A 19,521-nucleotide genomic window follows, 5' to 3' on the forward strand; every position below is an offset into this window, starting at 1 on the left:
TTTTGAGCATAGGCTCCATGGAAGATCGTGCAAGGAGAGAGAAGGTTCACGGATTGTGTGCTGCATGAGAGGGACTGAGTTTCTTGGTGGGACTTGGATTTAGAAAGCTGACTCTAAGGGCCAGGAGAACAGATCAGATCAGAATGGGTGGCAAGACAGGCTCGAGACTTGCTGTGCTCACCAGACAACCCAGCAGAGCCCTCCCAGGACCCCAGCGGCCCTCCGCAGCCCCTGGTGCAGCACTGGCTTATAGTAAATCCTTCATAAATATTGGTTGACTTTTTTCGTGGCAAAGCTGGGCCCCGAATCCAGGTCTTCTGATCCTTCAATTTCTTTTACATAAAGAGCTCTCCAAATATTTAGTCAGAGTTTTGGGTTTGGGTTTAATTCTTAAGCTTCAGTTTACTATCTTTTGAATTCTAGCTTTCAGCATTTCACCTCTTTGTAACAGAGGTTCAATCTTTTAAAAAATGCACTTTGGAACTAAAGATCAATAGAGTTTATCTTCAGGAGTGCCAGCAAATACTCGCTTTTTCAAGTCATTGCTACTCAGAACTAGACTATTTAAATAATTGTAGTGTTGAAAAGTTTGTCATTCCTGCATTTTAAAATAATCACCTTCACGATTCAGTTTCTAAACTTTTCTGATGAAATGAACACAAATGTTTGATTGAATTCATATTTTTTAAAAAGATATCAGGTCTAGTTTTTCTACCCATGTTTGCAGGAGTATATAGAGGCAATAGATTCCACAGCTGACATAAGGATTATTATTAATCTAGGCCTCAGTGGCACCCAGCTGGCATAGAGACCTGACCTTATCTTTGATGGGTTCAAAACTAGTGATTTCTATCCAGTGCTCAGGGGAAGCACACAGCCGTGCCATCTCTTTGTTCTCTCCTTATTACAGAATCAGTTGCAAGGCCTCCCTCTTCTTAAGGCCCCTGCTTTTGGAGCTCAGCGCCTCTCCAGATGCCTGTGACGTTAGTGCCATTTGATGGGGCAGCCACCTGGGGTGCCAGGCAAATGGGGCATCTGCCAAAAGAGGGTGTCCTGCTTGGCAGGGCAAGGCCACCCAGAGTCCTTGGACTGGCTCCACAGCTGTTCAGTTATTCTAAGCAGAAGGTTTGGGCCTCAGGAAGAGAGAAGTAGAAGACCCGCTTCATCCTCCTGTCGTAGCCGCGCCCTGCCCTCCACACTGCCTGCTCTCCCTCCAACCTGGAACTTTAATTTTCCATGAATAATTCATGGTCAGTAGCAGTTCAAAGCACTCTCCTTAACTCTGGGATTGTACTTTCACAAACACCAAAGCCTTAGGCTAAAGGGCTATGGCAGATTTCCAGACCTCTGACAGCCATTTAAAGAAGACCAAGGCTGGGCACAGTGGCTCATGCCTGTAACCACTTTGGGAGGCCAAGGTGGGAAGATCATTTGCTTGAGGCCGGTTGCTCAAGACCAGCCTGGGCAACATAGTAAGACCCTGTCTCTACAAAAAAAATTAAAAATTAGGCTGGGCACAGTGACTCATGCCAGTAATCCCAGCACTTTGGGAGGCCAAGGCAGGTGGATCACCTGAGATCAGGAGTTTGAGACCAGCCTGGCCAACATATAGTGAAACACCATCTCTACTAAAAAAAAATACAAAAATTAGCTGGGCGTGGTGGTGCACACCTGTAGTCCCAGCTACTTGGGAAGCTGAGGCAGGAGAATGGCTTGAACCTGGGAGGCAGAGATTGCAGTGAGCCAAGATCAAACCACTGTACTCCAGCCTGGGTGACAGAGCAAGACTCCGTCTCTCAAATAAATGAATAATTTTAAAAATTTAAAAATTAGCCAGGCATGGTGGTGAATATCTGTAGTCCCAGCAGCTTGGGAGGCTGAGGTGGGAGGACCACCTGAGCCTGGGAGGTCAAGTGAGCTATGATAGCACCACTGCACTCCAGCCAGGGTGACAGAGTGAGACTATTTCTAAAAATTAAAAATATTTATATATTTTTAAAGAAGACTGCAGGGAGGGGCATACCTTTTGGAGCCCTTAAATCATGACATGTTGAGTCGTGAGTACTGTCAGTGAGTGAGAGCAGCCCTGCTTGGGGGCAGAATGGCACAGCTCTCCAGATACCCTGAGCTGTTCTAAATCACCAAATACTCTGTGTGAAAATGCTTGGGTATGGGTGTGTTCTGTGATGTGGCCCCTCACCTGACTAAGCTTGTTCTCTAAGTTTAGCTCTTTATCATGCAAGTGAGTGTATTTGAGTACATAATAAAGAGGCACATAGGAATGTGTGGACCGGGGAGTATTTACTGGCACCCCATAGTGGGGTTCTCAAACCTGAAAGTTTCTATCACTGGGGAATCTCAGTGAAAGGCAAATTCCCATTCCATAGTTGGGACAAGCCAAGAATCTGCTTCTCTGCTAGGCTGTCAGATGATATGGATGCTGGTGGATCACTCTTGGAGCAGGGCTTCTCATCTTTGACTGCAGATTCCCATCTGTATTACTCCATTTTCACTCTGCTATAAAGAACTACCTGAGGCTGGATAATTTATAAAGAAAAGAGGTTTTATTGGCTCATGGTTCCATAGGCTGCACAGGAAGCATGGCTGAGGAGGTCTCAGGAAACTTACAATCATGGAGGAAGGAAAAGAGGAAGGAAGGAAAAGAGGAAGGTCTTAAATGGCCGGAGCAGGAGGAAGAGGGTGCAAGGGGAGGTGCTACACACTTTTAAACAACCAAATCTCATGAGAACTCACTATCAGGAGAACAGCAAGGGGGAAAACCCACCTGCATGATCCAATAACCTCCAACCAGACCCCTCCTCTGACATTGGGGATTACAATTCAACATGAGATCTGGGCAGGGACACAAAACCAAACCATATCAACATCTCGGAGGAGTTTTTAGACATCTCAGTGCCTGATATGGTTTGGCTGTGTCCCCATCCAAATCTCATCTTGAATTGTGATTCTCATAATCCCCATGTGTCATGGGAGGGACCCAGTGGGAGGTAATTGACTCATGGGGGCAGTTACCTCCATGCTATTCTCATGATAGTGAGTGAGTTCTCATGAGATCTTTGTTTGGCACTTCTCCTTCCTGCCACCATGTGAAGAAGGATGTGTTTGCTTCCCCTTCTGCCATGATTGTGAGTTTCTTGAGGCCTCACCAGTCCTTCGGCATTGTGAGTCAATTAAACCTCTTTCCTTTATAAATTACCCAGTCTCGGATATGTCCTTATAGTAGCATGAGAATGGACTAATACAGTAAATTGGTATTGGGTAGTGGGGCACTGCTATAAAGATACCTGAAAATGTGGAAGCGACTTTGGAAGTGGGTAACAGGGAGAGTTTGGAACAGTTTGAAGGACTCAGAAGAAGATAGGAAGATGTGGGAAAGTTTGGAACTTCCTGGTGACTTGTTGAATGGCTTTGACCAAAATGCTGACAGTGATGTGGACAATGAGTCCAGGCTGAGGTGGTCTCAGATGGAGATGAGAAACTTCTTGGAAACAAGAATAAAGGTGACTCTTGTTATGATATAGCAAAGAGACTGGTGGTATTTTGTCCCACCCTAGAGATTTGTGGAAATTTGAACTTGAGAGAGAGGATTTAGGGTACTGATGGAAGAAATTTCTAAGCAGCAAAGCATTTGAAAGGTGACAGAGCATAAAAGTTTGGAAAATGCAGTAAATGCAGTTTGGAAAATCAGAAAATGCTTAATCATGCAGTAGAAAAGAAAAACCCATTTTCTGGGGAGAAATTCAAGCTGACAGCAGAAATTTGCATAAGAAACAAGTTGCTGAATGTTAATCACCAAGACAATGGGGAAAATGTCTCCAGGGCATGTCAGAGACCTTCACGGCAGCCCCTCCCATCACAGGCCCAGAGGTCTAGGAGGAAAAAATGGTTTCCTGGGTCAGGTCCAGGGCCCCCCCTGCTGTGTACAGCCTATGGACTCTAACCCAGCCACTCCAGCCATGGCTAAAAGAGGCCAAGGTTCAGCTCAGGCCATAGCTTCAGAGGGTGCAAGCCTCAAGCCTTGGCAGCTTCCATGTGGTGTTGGTCCAGTGGGTGCACAGAAGACAATAACTGAGGTGTGGGAATCTCCACCTAGATTTCAGAGGATGGGTGGAAACGCCTAGATGTCTAGGCAGAAGTTTTCTGCAGGGGTGGAGCCCTCATGGAGAACCTCTGTGAGGGCAGTGCAGAAGGGAAATGTGGGGTCAGAGCCCCCACACAGTGTCCCAACTGGGGCACTGCCTAGTGGAGCTGTGAGAAGAGGGCCACCCATCTTCAGACCCCAGAATGGTAGATCCACTGACAGCTTGCACCTTATGCCCAGAAAAGCTGAAGACATTCAATATCAACCGTGAAAGCAGCTGGGAGGGGGGCTGTACCCTGCAAAGTCATAGGGCAGAGCTGCCCAAGGCTGTGGGAGCCTACCTCTTGCATCAGTATGATCTGGATGTGAGACATGGAGTCAAATGAGATTATTTTGGAACTTTAAGGTTTAATGACTGACCTATTAGATTTCAGACTTGCATGGGGCCTGTAGCCCATTTGTTTTGGCCAATTTCTCTGATTTGGAACAGGTGTAACTTACCCAGTGCCTGTATCCCCATTGTAGTTAGGAAATAGCTAACTTGCTTTTGATTTTATAGGCTTATAGACAGAAGAAACTTGCCTTGTCTTTGGACTTGGACTTGGACTTTTGGGTTAATGCCGGAATGAGCTAAGACTTTGGGGGACTGTTGGAAAGGCATGGTTGTGTTTTAAAATGTGAGGACATGAGATTTAGGATGAGCCAGGGCAGAATGATGTGGTTTGGCTGTGTCTCCACCCAAATCTCATCTTGAGTTGTGGTTCCCATTATCTCTACATGTCATGGGAGGGAACCAGTGGGAGGTAATTGAATCATGGAGGCAGTTACCCCCATGCTGTTCTTGTGATAGTGATCTCACGAGATCTGATTCTTTCATAAGAGGCTTTTCCCCCTTTGCTTGGCACCTCTCCTCCCTGCTGCCATGTGAAGGACCTGTTTGCTCCCCTTTCTGTCATGATTATACATTTCCTGATACCTCCCCAGCCCTACGGAACTGTGAGTCAACTAAACCTCTTTCCTTTATAAATTATCCAGTCTCAGGTATGTCTTTAATAGCAGCATGAGAACAGACTAATATAATGCCCAACACCAATGAAAGAATCTCTGAGGGCAGGACCAGGATCTCAGCAGTTCTGCTCAATGATTATTGCCCAGGATGAGTTGGTGTGGTGTGAGGGGCCTGAGTGGGTGACGGGACTGATTCCTACCACTTTGGAAATTAGCCAAAAGTATCTTGCAACCATCTCTGATAGTATGTGCTTTAAGAGGGTGAGAGTTAAAATGAACACTTATCTTTAACGTTACCAGCTCTGACGCTCCCCAGGACTGATCCAGTCCCTTAGGTCTGGCTTACATCTATCAGCCAGAGAGTCTCAGCTGAAGCCCTCATGGAAGTTCTTGCTCTTCTCCATCCACCCTGTGCTCCTGTTCTTGACTACACAGCCAGCTGCCCTAACTTTTTCTTGGCAAGGCTAATAGGGCTGTGAGGAGTCTAGGTGAAATAAAACTGGAAGTTTTATCTTCCCAGAGAGAGGGGTTCTCAAACCTTGCCCACATGAGAACAACCCGGGTCATTCTGATTTAATGAATCTGGGACAGGGTTCATACCTTAGGGGAATTTTAGAAACTCCCATGTGATCTTAATGTGAAATCAGAGACTATAAGATAAAATTGAAATTTAAAAATTCTACATGTTTGTATTTTCATTGACATTTTTAGAACTGGTTCTAAAAATTAAAGGTGCTATTGAGATGATAAAATGTAGAAATGATTTTCAAAATACACATTTAATGATTTTTTTAAATGCATTTTTCACGATCTGCATTCTCCCCCTCCCATTCTATACTTGGCATTTTTGAGGAAGCCAATGGGAAAAGTGAAGGGACCCTGGAGCTGGATTTGGAGTCCAGCATTCCAGGAGAGGGAATTAAGGTGGTGTGTTAATGAGGGCAAGGCTAGCAGCAGTAACAAGTAACACCCTAGCCTTCCCAGGTTTCAGGCAGGCGTTTGGTGCTCATAGACCTGTGCAGGCGGGAAGAGGTCAGGGTGGCCCTCCTATGTGCAGTCAGGCTACTCCCCAGCTGTGGCTCCCAAGGTGGCCCGGGGCCTCTCCTGCCGCCTGCAGGGAGGGGAGGGGGAAGAAAAAAAGGGGTGGGGCTCCATGGGGAGAGCCTGGCTGGGCGGGGCCATGTGTGCTGTGCTCCATTGGCCAGAGCTCAGTCATGTGGCCCCTGCACGTGTGCAATGAAGGAGGCTTGGGCCCCAGTGGAGAACGAGTCCCAGAGCCCTGACCTGAGTAAAGTGTGGGCACCGGGGCCCTGCCAGCCACTGTGCCTGCTGCCCTGGAGCTCACACTCCAGGCAGACAGGTCCTGCCAAGGCCGAGGGAGGCTCTGAAGGTGTGCGCTCTTTCTCTTCTTTTCTCCACAGATATTGCAAACGGCACCAGTTCAGGGGGGTACCGCCCGCCTCCCAGAACCAAAGAAGTCATCATCAATGGCCAGACCGTGAAACTTAAATACTGTTTCACCTGCAAGATTTTCCGGCCCCCTCGCGCCTCCCATTGCAGCCTTTGTGATAACTGCGTAGGTAAGTAGTGCCTGGGCGGAGTCTGGCAGGAGCCCAGGTCCTCCGGGTGGGCTCTGCGCCTCTCCAGCCCCGCGCCACGGAACACTCAGTAATGGTTAATATTTCAGCGCATTTGCATCTTGCCACTGATTGAGTTCATCAGGCCTAGAGTCACTAAATCTCTTTTTTATTCTCTTTACACCCTGCACTGCCCTTGGCTGCGCCTACCCCAGCACAGGCACCAGAATGGGGTCCTCTGTCTCCCAAGGCTGCCAGGTCAGCAGGCACTTGAAATAAAGTCATGTCGTCCCCAGGTTCCTCGATTGCCGCAGGGCTGGCCACACACGTACGGGAGGCACCCTTGTGCAGTCGTTTGTCCCGACTCCTCAGAAGGGCTGGGGGCGTTCAATCCCCAGTCCTTCCGGGGACAGGAAAAGAGGCAGGGTCCGGGAGCCTTCTCCTTCCGGGGCTGGAGTTAAGATCTGTATTCTTCCCGGAGAGCACCAAGGCCTCCCCTCTCTGCCTCCCAACTTCCGCCAGGACAGGCTAGGGAAATAGGCAGAGGGGACTGAGAGCTCAGAGGTCTGCAGCTGTAAGGCTGGGCCCTACCACCGGCCCAGCACTGGCCTTCTACAAGTGACCCGGGCCCAGCCTCTGGGATTATTTGGCAAGCACCTCTTGTCACTGCAGACTGAGAGCTGCTCCCCACACCCACTGACCCTCTTCTCTCTGTAGCTGGAGCTGCCTAGAGATGAGGTTGGCAAGGAGATGGCAGAACACCCAAGTGACAGGAAGGGAAGCAAGTAGAGGACAAAAGCTTTGCCACAGTGGGGAAGACTCGTAGCCTGCCTCTAGCGGAAGTGACCAGGGGTATTCCTGGGAGAATAAGCAATGGAAACCCTGTTACCTTATAACTGAAAGGATAGGAGTGCGCCTCAGAACAAACCTAACTTCCCTTAGTAGCACAGCATTGATTGCCAACACTCTTCGGGAGTCTTAGAATTTGTAGTCTCAATTCTTCTTGAGACAAATAAGATTTTATAATGTACGTCCTGCTGTACATAGCAGTCATCCATTTATTTGTCTTAAATTAACTTTACCCTAACTTTAATAAGCTGCAGTTTGGCACAAAGCTCATGTTTTCGCTGTCAGGCCTCGTCTTGGTTTTCTTAACGTAGATAAATTACTTTCAGCCTTGCCTCCCCAACAGAACAGTGTAGAATGTGTTCTGTTTCTCCCATGTAGGAAGTAGCTGATAGTTAAGAGCATGGAATATGGCACTGCACAGCCTGGGTTCAAATACCAGCTGTGTGACAGGCAAGGCGCTGAAACACTGTGTGCCTCAGTTTCCTCTTCTCGGTAGTGGGGTTGATAACTGCCTGCCGCATGGGATGGTGGAGAGAATAAATGAATGAACAGGTGGAAAGTGTCTGGCATGTAGCAAACATTCTGTAATTGTTAGCTGCTAGTGCTCTTGTTACTCCTCCTCCCTTGATAGTTTTGATTGGCTTTTTCTGGACAATGTCTTGACTTTCTGTAGATGCAATGACCAAAACTACGCCTAGTTCTCCATGTGGGGGCATACCAGGGTTTCTACGAGGACACATGACAACCTTTGTTTGAGCACCAATACCCTTCCTGGTGACACCAGCCCCAGTGTCCATGCCATACTTACCTTGGGGACAATTTAAGCTGAAGGAGCACAGCATCTTAAATGTCTTTGGGAAAACCGTCTACCTGTAGGAGTTCTCAGCACCCTTTCTTGGGTTGTAATTTTGACCTCCAGGCCTGTGACATGATGGGACAGTGTGTGTCTTACACTTGTGCACATAAACTCTTCTGTCATTCTGCAAACCTTCTCCTGGAGGTCTAATGCCTTATTCTAGTTTGTATTTTGATAGGTAGGGTGTTGTTATCTACAAAACTAAAGGTCTTACTGGGCACTTCCTTCTCTTTATCGTTTATAAAAACTTTTTACTTATTTCTAAACACCCCCAGTATTTCCACTCATTTATCCTGTTTCTTGTCTCTAGGCTAGAATTTTTTTTTTTTTTTTTTTTTTTTTTTTTTTTTTTTTTTTTGAGATGGAGTCTTGCTCTGTCATCCAGGCTGGAGTACAGTGGCGTGATCTCGGCTCATTGCAACCTCCACCTCCCAGGTTCAAATAATTCTCCTGCCTCAGCCTCCTGAGTAGCTGGACTACAGGCACATGCCACCATGCCCAGCTAATTTTTTTGTATTTTTCTTTGAGACAAGGTTTCACCATGTTGACCAGGCTGGTCTTGAACTCCTGGCCTCAAGTGATCCACCTGCCTCGGCCTCACGAAGTCCTGGGAATACAGATGTGAGCCGCCGCTCTCAGCCTAGGCTAGATTTTTAATCACAGTCAAAACTTTCTTCTCAATCTCCTGTGACTTACTGTTTTAAAATTCCTTTTGGATTATTACCAGACATGTTCTGAAAGTTCATATAATCACATTTGTTCCCTCCCATTGCCCACAGATGTTTGTGTCCTTTAAAGAACCCTGATGAATGAAATGTAAAAGCCCCTTACCACAACTATGCCTTTGCCTGGTGACAGTGTACTTCTGCATGTGAGTGTTTCCAGTAGGATCCTCTCCTGTGTACTCTACCAGCCATGAACCCAGAAGCCACCAGCCTATAATAGGCCAGGAGCCAGGCCTCCACCTTTCTGGTAAATCAAAGTCATGGTGGCCACCCAGCATCCGCAACCGAACATGGTGGTGGTCTATATATGGGAGACCCAGAACTGGAAGGAGAAAGGGAAAGGAGAGGAAGTGGGGAAGTTTGGAGCAGGGTCTAGAGGAGGAAGACTGGAGCCCAGGAGCACATCAAAAGCTGCAGCCTCTGAGTGGTGCTCAGGGCCAGCTCCGTGGGGAACAGGTGAAGAAGTAGCATATGAGTGATCTAAAGTAAAGCTACCCACAGGGCTCCTCAAAACACCACCTAGTGACTGAAACCTGCATAGCTTCAGTTTTCAGGTTAATTACGGGACACTTGGGCCTTTGGTTGACTGATGAGCAGGACAGCGGATTGGACCTTCTGCATTCAGGAAAATAGAGTTGAAGGCAAATGTCTCCCACTGAGAAGTGTAATTGCAGAGTTAGCCATGATCTTATTTTTAGATGGAAAGTTTTTACTGAAAGAATTCTTTTTGCAGCAAGGGAAATAGCACAGTGGTATACTGAAAGCTGAGGTGGGAACTTGTGGCTTCCCTTACTTTGTAATGAGTGGGTTTGAGCTGGTCCTTCCCAAGCACAATAAATAAATGTCATTTGGCATGGGAGAGGAGAGAAGAAAAATGCAGCTTCCCAGGCCATTCAGAAGAGCAATTTTCTTTGCTAAATAAGTTTGAAAGTCATAGGGGCCTTTTCAGTTGAAGACTGAGGAAGGAGCTTTCTCTGGTCAAATATAAAGTTGGTTGGCAGACCCCAGTGGTTGGGGACCTGGCTCGGAGAACACAGAGGCCAGGGCTGAATCCTGGTCCACTCATTGAGTAATACTGGAACCTGGCAAGTTATCTGAATGTTCCCAGCTGTTACCACGTCTGTAAAATGGATGTGATCCTAGTGCTACCCTGTAGGTTTCTTTTGAAGGTTAACTGAGATAGTGCCTACCACAGCACCCAGCAGACCTGCGGCACACTGAGGGGCCAGTAAGCGCATGGCTGGCCACTGATGTTCTCATCAGTGACGGGAATGCCGCCGTCAGTGCTCCCAAGTAATTGATTAAAACAAGCATCTTCAGAAAGCAGTAGGAATCACCTTGTTTCTCTGTATCTGGAAGGATTTAGATGATCTGCTGTGATCAATGTGAATATATTTTCTGTCTCTTTCTGACGTTGTCCCTGTTGCCTGTTTCCATCTGTCTCTTCCTCTGAATCCTTGTCTGTCTCTCTGGTTCTCTCTGAGTCTTGCCATCGCGTTACTTCTGCACATGTGGAACACAGCATTTCGGGTTGTTTATTTATTCAGGCGGGCTTTGAGGTTGTGGGATATTTTTAAACAACCAACAGCTGGGGCCAGGGAGCCACCTCTTCTCTCTCAGATCCTCATATCCCTCAAATCATTAAAGCAAGAGAAACTGAAGGAGCTGAAGAGGCAAAACATGGGCCTGTGAGACCCTCTCAGGCTCACTACGTATGTCCTAAAGCCCCAGGTGCATGCTACCCTCGTTTTTCTGACGGGGAAGGCCCTAGGAGGGATGTCTGTCCTCTGGTGGGCCCTAGTCCAGTGTCAGAATGGCCAGCAGCTTTCGCTGGAATGTGTATTTTTAGTACAGCCTAGACCTGTCATAAAAAGGGATTTACGTGTACTGGATTTAATCACACTCTGTGGAGAAACTAATAACAAAGTTTGCTAGACAGTAAGATGAAACACTGCCAGTATTTGCAAACCAGTTATACAAGAGTCTACCTTACTCTGACCAGACCCAGGCAGCTTAGTCTAGAGACTCAGAGGTGGCCTCTGGAGGCAGCTGCAGCCTGGGTCCCAGCCCTGCTGTCCTCTCTGGGCACAGGGACTGTCTCTGCACCTGCGATGCCACATCTGGAGGGGCTGTGAAGACAAAGGAAGTAGTACATGGAGCCCTCAGGCCTTGCCAGCCCCTGGGGGGCACCAAGCAGCACCAGCCTCCTCCCACATCCAGGACGTGGCCTGGTCCCTTGTCTTCTGTCCTGTCATTTTTGGTGTGGGTGCCACAAAGAACCTCCAGGCGCCCTCTGCAGGGACTCAGTGTCCAGTCGCTTTTATTTCTGGCAGGACTTTCCCACACTCTTAACTCCTTACAAGCTCCCTTTCTCATTCCCCCACCTCTTTCTGGCTGTGCTCTTCCTCTCCTGGGCACTTGACTTCATCTTACTGCACACTCTGCCTTCCGTCCCACAGTGTCTCCCCGCTTGTTGCTCTCACTGCTTCCTCTGTGTGTGGGTTTCTGAGCTCAGACTGCAGATACCTTGTGTGTTGCATACACTCTGCTGTGTGCTGCCCTCAAGAACCCAGCCACTGCTTCACAGTTGTGCATTAAGAGGTTGGACATGGCAGAGATTTGGTCCTGTAGCTGCCTTCTGGTGTGGATTAGCACATGGCAATGTCTTTGTAACTATTTGGGTATGATGAGGGGGCTATTAATTTCCCATAGGAAAGCAGGTCATTGGAGGGGAACAGAGGGAGCTGAGATTTGTATCCTTGTTGGAACCAAAACAGACAGGACTTTACTGATTCTCCTGGTTTCCAGTATCTCTTCATTTCACCAACATTGAATAAGCATCTATGTGTTAGGCACTGTGACAATAACTAGGTATGTGAAAATATGAACCAGTCCCCAGGGATCATTATTAAGAGCAGACCAAGGAGAACTCAAGGCAGACAGTATTGTATTTATCATATTACACAGGTTAAAGTGTAATTTTATATTGATTAAGAGTAGAATTAAGTCACCAACGTTTATGCACCAAATAACATTGCATCAAAGTATATAAAGTAAAAGTTGTTAGAAAATGCAAAGGTAGTTTGTTATACACATAATGCTAGTGAGAAACAATAGCATACGTGTCTCAGGTCAACAAACTCTAAGTAGAGTATACCAGTGTATAAGTATAATAAATATATGTTGAACTTCATTTTTACAAAGTGTACTTACCATGTTCAACCATTCATGGAACATTTACAAAAATTAATCATATTAAGCCCAAAACACTTTCCAACTTTCTAAAGGCAGATATCACACTGACAATGTCATCTGATGAAATGATAAAACTAGAAATGAATCACAAAGATAGAAATGCACAAACATACCTAATTGTAATGCTTTTTTAAAAAAAAAACTTTAAAACACTTTTATAAATCTTTCTAAAGCAGCTTTTTAAAGAAGCTTTTAATAAATCTTGGGTGACAGAAACTTCAAAACTGCAGTTGTAAAATATTTAGAAAATGGCAGTAAGAACAATGCGAAAGAAAACCATGCCATTCAGAATTCTACATTTTAAACATGAGAAATAGTTAACCTAAACAGAAGAGGAATTAACCGGAAGACTGTCAGGTTGCCGGTAGAATCAACAAGTAGGCTGGAGAATGAGGCTCAGAAACCAGGAACAGTGGAGGAGGCTGGGTAGCCCCGCACAGCCTGTTGCATCTGCAGAAGGATGTTGCCGGAGGCAAGTGCCACAGGTAGGACGTTTGTGGCACCACCACTGAGTTCCCTCTGCTGCAGCTCTCAACTTGAAACTCTGACTGCTTCAAAGACCACAGCTTCGGATTCAGACACCTGGGCTGGAGCCCTGGCCTGTTTTGTTGCCACACCCAAGCAGACAGCCAGGCGAGGGCGGCGACTGCCCCACACTCAGCATCTACAGTGAGGTTGGGAGGGTGGGGCCCTGCCTCCCACCTATTTTGGGATTCTCCCCAAACAGGAAGTTTGCTTTGATGGTGGATGGCCAATGAAATAAAATACTTCAAAAAGTCTAGTACACAAAACAAAACTGAACTTAGAAGCAAATAAATGAACAAAGCATCCATCTCCAGAAGGCAGAAAAAGAGCAGCAAAATAAGGGAAACCATAAGAAAACAATGACTTAGAAAACAACAACCAATAGGCCGCTGAGTCTAATTCTTTAGAAAACAACCAACCAAGGGATTAATGTCTGGTAAGACAAAGAAAATAACAAAGTGGAAGTAGCAGATTCAAATGACACAAAGATAGGTGAGATTGTTTTCTATAATTATTGGGAAATATTTTGCATGTTGTGTAACTCTATGCCAATTGATTTGAAAAATTTCAGTGAAACATGATTGTATAGGAAATGGGTCAGGGAATGAGTAGAAAACTGAAATTGATTACTACGAATGAAAAACTGAAAAGTTTGATGAAGAATCATGTGAGAAAGGTGCTGGGCCCAGACAGCGTACTTCCTATGTTCTGAGTAGTGTCTGAGAGCTTCGGAAAGGTTGAATGGTTTTTCAGTTCATTTCACCAAAATAGTATAACCCTAACACCAAAACCTGACAAAAATAACATGCAAAAATAAAACCCCCACCCTTATGTATAAACATTACAAGCCAACATGAAGACATAGCAAACTTAATCTAGCAGTATAATAAAGAATTAGTCATGACATGGAAGGGTGTATTCCAGGAATGTGATTATTTTTTAATGTAATAAAACTATTAGTATATCAGTAGGTCAAAAGATAAAAGGTATGTATGATCATGATAATAGATACTTAAAAGGGATTTGATAAAATGTGGCATTTGTTCCGTTTTTTGTGTGTGACAGAGTCTTGCTCTGTCGCCCAGGCTAGAGTGCAGTAGTGCAATGTCGGCTCACTGCAACCTCCGCCCCCTGGGTTCAAGTGATTCTCCTGCCTCAGCCTCCTGTGTAGCTGGGATTACAGGTGCACACCACCATGCCTGGCTAATTTTTGTATTTTTAGTAGAGACAAGGTTTCATTATGTTGGCCAGGATGGTCTTGAACTCCTGACTTCAAGTGATTGGCCCACCTTGACCTCCCAAAGTGATGGGATTACAGGCATGAGCCTCCGCTCCTGGCTGAGACATTCATTTCTAACTGTAGAACTCAGTGTATCAAGATTGAGAGGTGTGGTAGGCAGAATTCTGGCCCCCATGACTGCCCCTTCCCCTCACACCCCCTGAGTTGCTCCAATGGTTATGTCACCTTGCTTGGCAAAAGGGACTCTGTAGATGTCCTAAAAGGTGACTAATCAGCTGACTTAAGAGAGTTTATCCTGGATTATCCAAGGGGCCCAATGTAATTCCAATAGCCCTCAAGAGCAGAGCTGGAGAGATGCCGCACAGGAGGCCTGGGTGCCCTTGGAAGGCAGTGAATCCTGCCTCCAGCATGGAGCTGGGGAGAGGCCCTGACTGCAGATGGAGAGGCTCCCCCGGCTGCGGTGCGCTGGGCTCCTGACCCACAAAAATCATGAGATAATGAGTTTGTGTTATTTGAAGGCCCGTCATTAGTGCTAATTTACTATGTAAAACTATTACTATATGATTAAAAACTAATACAGAAGAATATTTATTTAACATTGTGTTAAAAAGGAAAAAAGCTAACATTTTCTTTATAGCAAAACACTGGCATGATTTACATTAAAATTAGGAAAAAATAGGATGTCTAGTATCATTACTAATATTTTACAATGTCTTTTCTAATGTGGTAATGTAGGAACATAAACACAAATATATAACTATCAAAAAAGAGGAAACAAAATCACCATATTTTCTAGCTGACAAGAACAATAATAACAGTACCAACAAACATTAGAACTAGTTTTGTATGTTGAGTAGGTTTATCAGTTACCTAATAAATACATTAAAATAGCATACTATGTATCAGTTAGGAATTGTAATAAAAATCAAGACATGTACTCTCCACAAATTTATTTAAATTTAATTAATTATAAGTCAGGGGGCAAGATAAAATAGCTGTGAAATGTAATTAGAAGACCATATAAACAACAAAGATGCAAGGAAACATGTACTATTTGATATTATGAAGTCCTGTGAAGTCCAAAGATGAGTTCCAGAAAGTGACTTCAGGGCCCACGCACATGCTCTTGTGTGTGTACGTGCATTTGCGTAAGCGACTTCTTCATTGTCCATTTCTGTATTTTCTGTATTTTGCAAATCTGCAAAGTGACCATTAAAATGCACCATTCTTGGTAGGCAGCATCTTACGTTCTGGCTGGGGAAGGCAGAGATAAAGAATGCATTCAGGGCTGGGCGTGGTGGCTCACGCCTATAATCCCAGCACTTTGGGAGGCCGAGGTGGGTGGATCACGAGGTCAAGAGATCGAGACCATCCTGGCCAACATGGTGAAACCCCATCTCTACTAAAAACACAAAAACTAGCTGGGCATGATGGTGCGCCCCTATAATCCCAGCTACTAGGGAGGCCGTGGCAGGAGAATCACTTGAACCTGAGAGGCAGAGGTTACAGTGAGCTGAGATCATGCCACTGCACTCCAGCCTGGGGACAGAATGAGACTCTGTCTCAAAAAAAAAAAAATAGAATGCATTCAGGCTGGTCACAGTGGCTCACGCCTGTAATCTCAGCACTTTGGGAGGCCAAGGTGGGCCAGTCACTTGAGGTCAGCAGTTTGAGACCAGCCTGGCCAACATGGTATAACCCCATCTCTACTAAAAATCCAAAAATTAGCTGGGTGTGATGGCATGCACCTGTAATCCCAGCTACTAGGAAGGCTGAGGCAGGAGAATCACTTCAACCTGGGAGGCAGAGGTTGCAGTGAGCCGAGATGGTGCCACTGCACTCCAGCCTGGGCGACAGAGCAAGACTCCATTAAAAAAAAAAAAAATAGAATGCATTCAGTGCCACCGGGAGCCATGTGCAGGTTCTGGGAGAGCCCAGATTCCCCAATTGGTCCCTATGCTGAGTTGCCAAGGCTAAGTAGGAGTTACTGGCCAGTGTGTGGACATACCCAGGGCACTGAACGGTAGGATAGAAGCTCAGGGATGTTCAGGGGAGGCAGGACATCCAGCCTGGCAGGGGTTTCTGAAAGTATCAGGAAGGCTGGGCTCCTCCTGAGCATGCGAGGAGCTGCTTACTCTTCACCTGCCATGAGGATGCTTCCTCTGAGCTTTCTGGAGTGCTCTGTACCCGGGCTGGGTTCTGCTGCTGCTGAGGGCTTCCGCACCTTCATGCTAGCCTGTCAGTTTTGTCTAAGTGTCTGGAGTTTAGACCTTTCCTTGTAGTTTAAGCAACAGGTCCTGTAACCAAATTTAAAAATCGATGAAACAATCTAATCCATGCTTTTGGGTCCAAGCCACCAGTCATGTCTGCACCCTCTGCTAGTCACTGAGCTCTCTGGAAAGTTCCTGCATAACCCAGACCGTGGGGCCATCATCCCCCTGGGTGTCTGAAGTGGATGTTGCCACGGCTCACCGCAGGGTGGGACGTCCACAGTGCTTCATAGCAGTGCCAGGGCCCAGGGCTGGACATGGAGAGTCAGGTGAGGAATCCCGCTGTCTCTGTGGAACACTTTGTGAAGCGAGCGTTTACAATGAATCCAGAAGTATTTAGGGACTGGCTGCTATGTGCAAGTAAAGGACAAAGAAACTTCGCATAGGTTTCCTGCCCTTAAGGAGTCTTCCACGTAGCCATGAAAATTTAACTAACATCATAAAGAAGTATTTGACAAGGTTGTAGCACTCAGGATGGTCATTTTAGACCAATTCCCATAAAGGGGAGAAATGAGAGAAAAAGTTGAAGAAATTAGCTGGCAGCCACACTGAGAGGCCCTTGGATGCCCGTCCAGGAAAGAGGGCTTTAACTCAGCCACTGGAGCACGATGCTTGAGCAGGAGATTGAGGGGGCTGGAATTCAGCCCTAGGAGGACTGATCTAGCATCCGAGTATGAAGTGAGTTGATGACAGGTGGTAGGTAGCTGTTGTCTGATGATGCCATATTACAAGCACCCTCAAAAACCTCTGTCGCCCTTAACAAGCAGCATTTCTTTTTCTCATGTGCCTGTGGGACATCTGGGGCAGCTCTGGGGACTGGGCAAGGCTCAGCCCTGGGCATTGGTCCAGGTTCAGGTCTCCTCAAATGTTTTTCCAGGACCCAGGCTGAAGGGAAGGCAGCTACCTGTGGTACCGGCCACCATAACCAAGAACTGAGACATGCAGTATCCCTTACAACCTCTGCCTGTGGCAAGGACTCCATCACCCAAGGAAGGCACACAGCATGTCAGTGGGACAGGGAAGGGCACACCACCTCAAGAGGGAGAGAAGTGAATATGGTTAGCTGTCTGTATTCACGGGATCCACATCCATGGATTCAACCAACCTTGAATCAAATATACTAAGAAAAAAATTATGTCTATACTGAACAGGTACAGGGGAGGCTGAGGCGGGCAGATGGCTTGAGCCCAGGAGTTCAAGACCAGCCTGGGCAACATGGCAAAACTCCATTTCTACAAAAATTACAAAAATTAGCTAGATGTGGTGGCGGGCGCCTGTAAGCCCAGCTACCCAGGAGGCTGAGTCAGGAGGCTCACCTGGACCAGGGAAGTTGAGGCTATAGTGAGCCTTGATCATGCCTCAGCTATCCAGCCTAGGTGATAGAGTGAAATCCTGTCTTAAAATAATAATAATAATAATCTAGAGTTGACCTGAAGTGTACTGGAGGATGTGCGTAGGCTATATGCAAACACTACTCCATTTGTTAGCAGGGATTTGAGCATCTGTGGGTTTTGATATCCGAGGGAGGTCCTGGAAACAATCCCCTTTGGATACAGAGGGATGACTGTGTTTACTAGAACAATACAGCCTCTCACATGAGGGGAGACTTGAAGACCCAACACTAGTTATTTTCTAAGAAGCAGTTATGTATTTGTTACATCTTTTTTTTTTTTTTTTTTTTTTTGAGACAGAGTCTTGCTCTGTCACCCTGGCTGGAGTGCAGTGGCACGATCTTGGCTCACTACAACCTCCGCCTCCCAGGTTCAAGTGATTCTCCTGCCTCAGCCTTCCAAGTAGCTGTTACTACAGGCATGTGCCACCACACCTAGCTAATTTTTGTAATTTTAGTAGAGATGGGGTTTCACCATATTGGTCAGGCTGGTCTTGAACTCCTGACCTCAGGTGATCCACTCACCTCGGCCTCCCAAAATGCTGGGATTATAGGCGTGAGCCACTGCGCCCGGCCCAACACAGTGCCTTACTAGGTGCCCAGTAATCTCTTGTTGACTTGAGTTGCCTAGAATTGAAATTGGCTTCCAGCAATGGATATGGGAGTTAGGGAAGCAGAAGATGAAACATACCTTACCAGCCCTGAAGTTTCTTCTTCCGAGATATTTGTGGCTGTGTCAGCTGATCCAGCTGCTCTCTGTTGGGTGTTGGCAATAAATGTTTCACCAAATTCCACCCACTATTTCTAGGAGTTGGGCAGAACTGAGCTGTTAAAGCCTAGAAACTTCGATAGTGAATAATAACCCATGTGCCTTAGTTTTGAAAGCTTAATATGTGTGTGTACATTTTTTAAAAAAGAGCTATGAAATAATTAGGTTTGCTGGAACAGGTTAAGTTTTATTTTGTTTTAAAAAAGGTTGAAAAGTATTTTAAATAAAAGACTAATTGAAATGGAAACATTATATCTTGGGAGAAGCAAGAAGAAAGTGTATTTAATAATCTAGTAATGTGCCTTTGGAAATGTAATGATTATCTTTTTTAATTAAATAAGTGAAATGAATACATAGAAACTATTTGTACTAAGATAGCTCTTCCGTTTTCATAATACCATCCTTTATTTATGTATGGATTCTTACATTTGGAGGTAATCTTCTTTGTGTTACCAAGCAATGGGCTGGAAAGTATCACCCCCATTTGCTGTGGAACTCAGGTTCAGAGAGGGCAGAGACTTAACCCCGATCAGACGGCAAGGTGAGAACTGGAAGGCAGCCTCCCAGGCCCTCTGTGAAGGTTCATTATGGTTCATGGACTTAGAGCAGACAGCCACTCAGTGGGCCTGAAAGCGGACAAGCAGCAGGTGGACAAGTCAGATTTTAACATGTGAGGAAGGCTATGACTTCTCCCCCAGCCCAGCAGGAATGTTGTAGTGTGTCCAACAATTGGTGTCAACTGTGAATGAGACTCTGCGTGGGCACAGTGGGTGGGGGGCGGGAGGCGTGCAGGAGAGGAGAGGAGGATGAATCACATGTGGTCACCAGCCTGTAAAGGCTTTTGAAGACTCCAGGAGGAGTAGAGAAGGTAACCATCTGTTATAACCTGGCTGAGCCCAGGCAAAGTCATAAATAAGCTCAACTTGCTAGTTCTTCCCCCAGGATTATCATGAAG

At 46.1% G+C, this 19,521-nt stretch overlaps 1 protein-coding gene across 3 annotated transcripts in view; it reads left to right on the forward strand.

Annotated features, from left to right (window-relative positions):
- The window catches only part of ZDHHC14 (zinc finger DHHC-type containing 14), a 323,921-nt gene that overhangs the window by 217,991 nt on the left and 86,409 nt on the right, over positions 1-19,521 (forward strand). For all 3 annotated transcript variants that reach the window (XM_010381547.2, XM_030928562.1, XM_010381546.2), the window contains exon 3: positions 6,532-6,690. In XM_010381547.2, the coding sequence (XP_010379849.1) occupies positions 6,532-6,690 (159 nt within the window). The remainder of the gene's footprint in view (positions 1-6,531; positions 6,691-19,521) is intronic.

This window comes from Rhinopithecus roxellana, chromosome 4, assembly GCF_007565055.1.
Source record: "Rhinopithecus roxellana isolate Shanxi Qingling chromosome 4, ASM756505v1, whole genome shotgun sequence".
NCBI classification, from domain to species: domain Eukaryota; kingdom Metazoa; phylum Chordata; class Mammalia; order Primates; family Cercopithecidae; genus Rhinopithecus; species Rhinopithecus roxellana.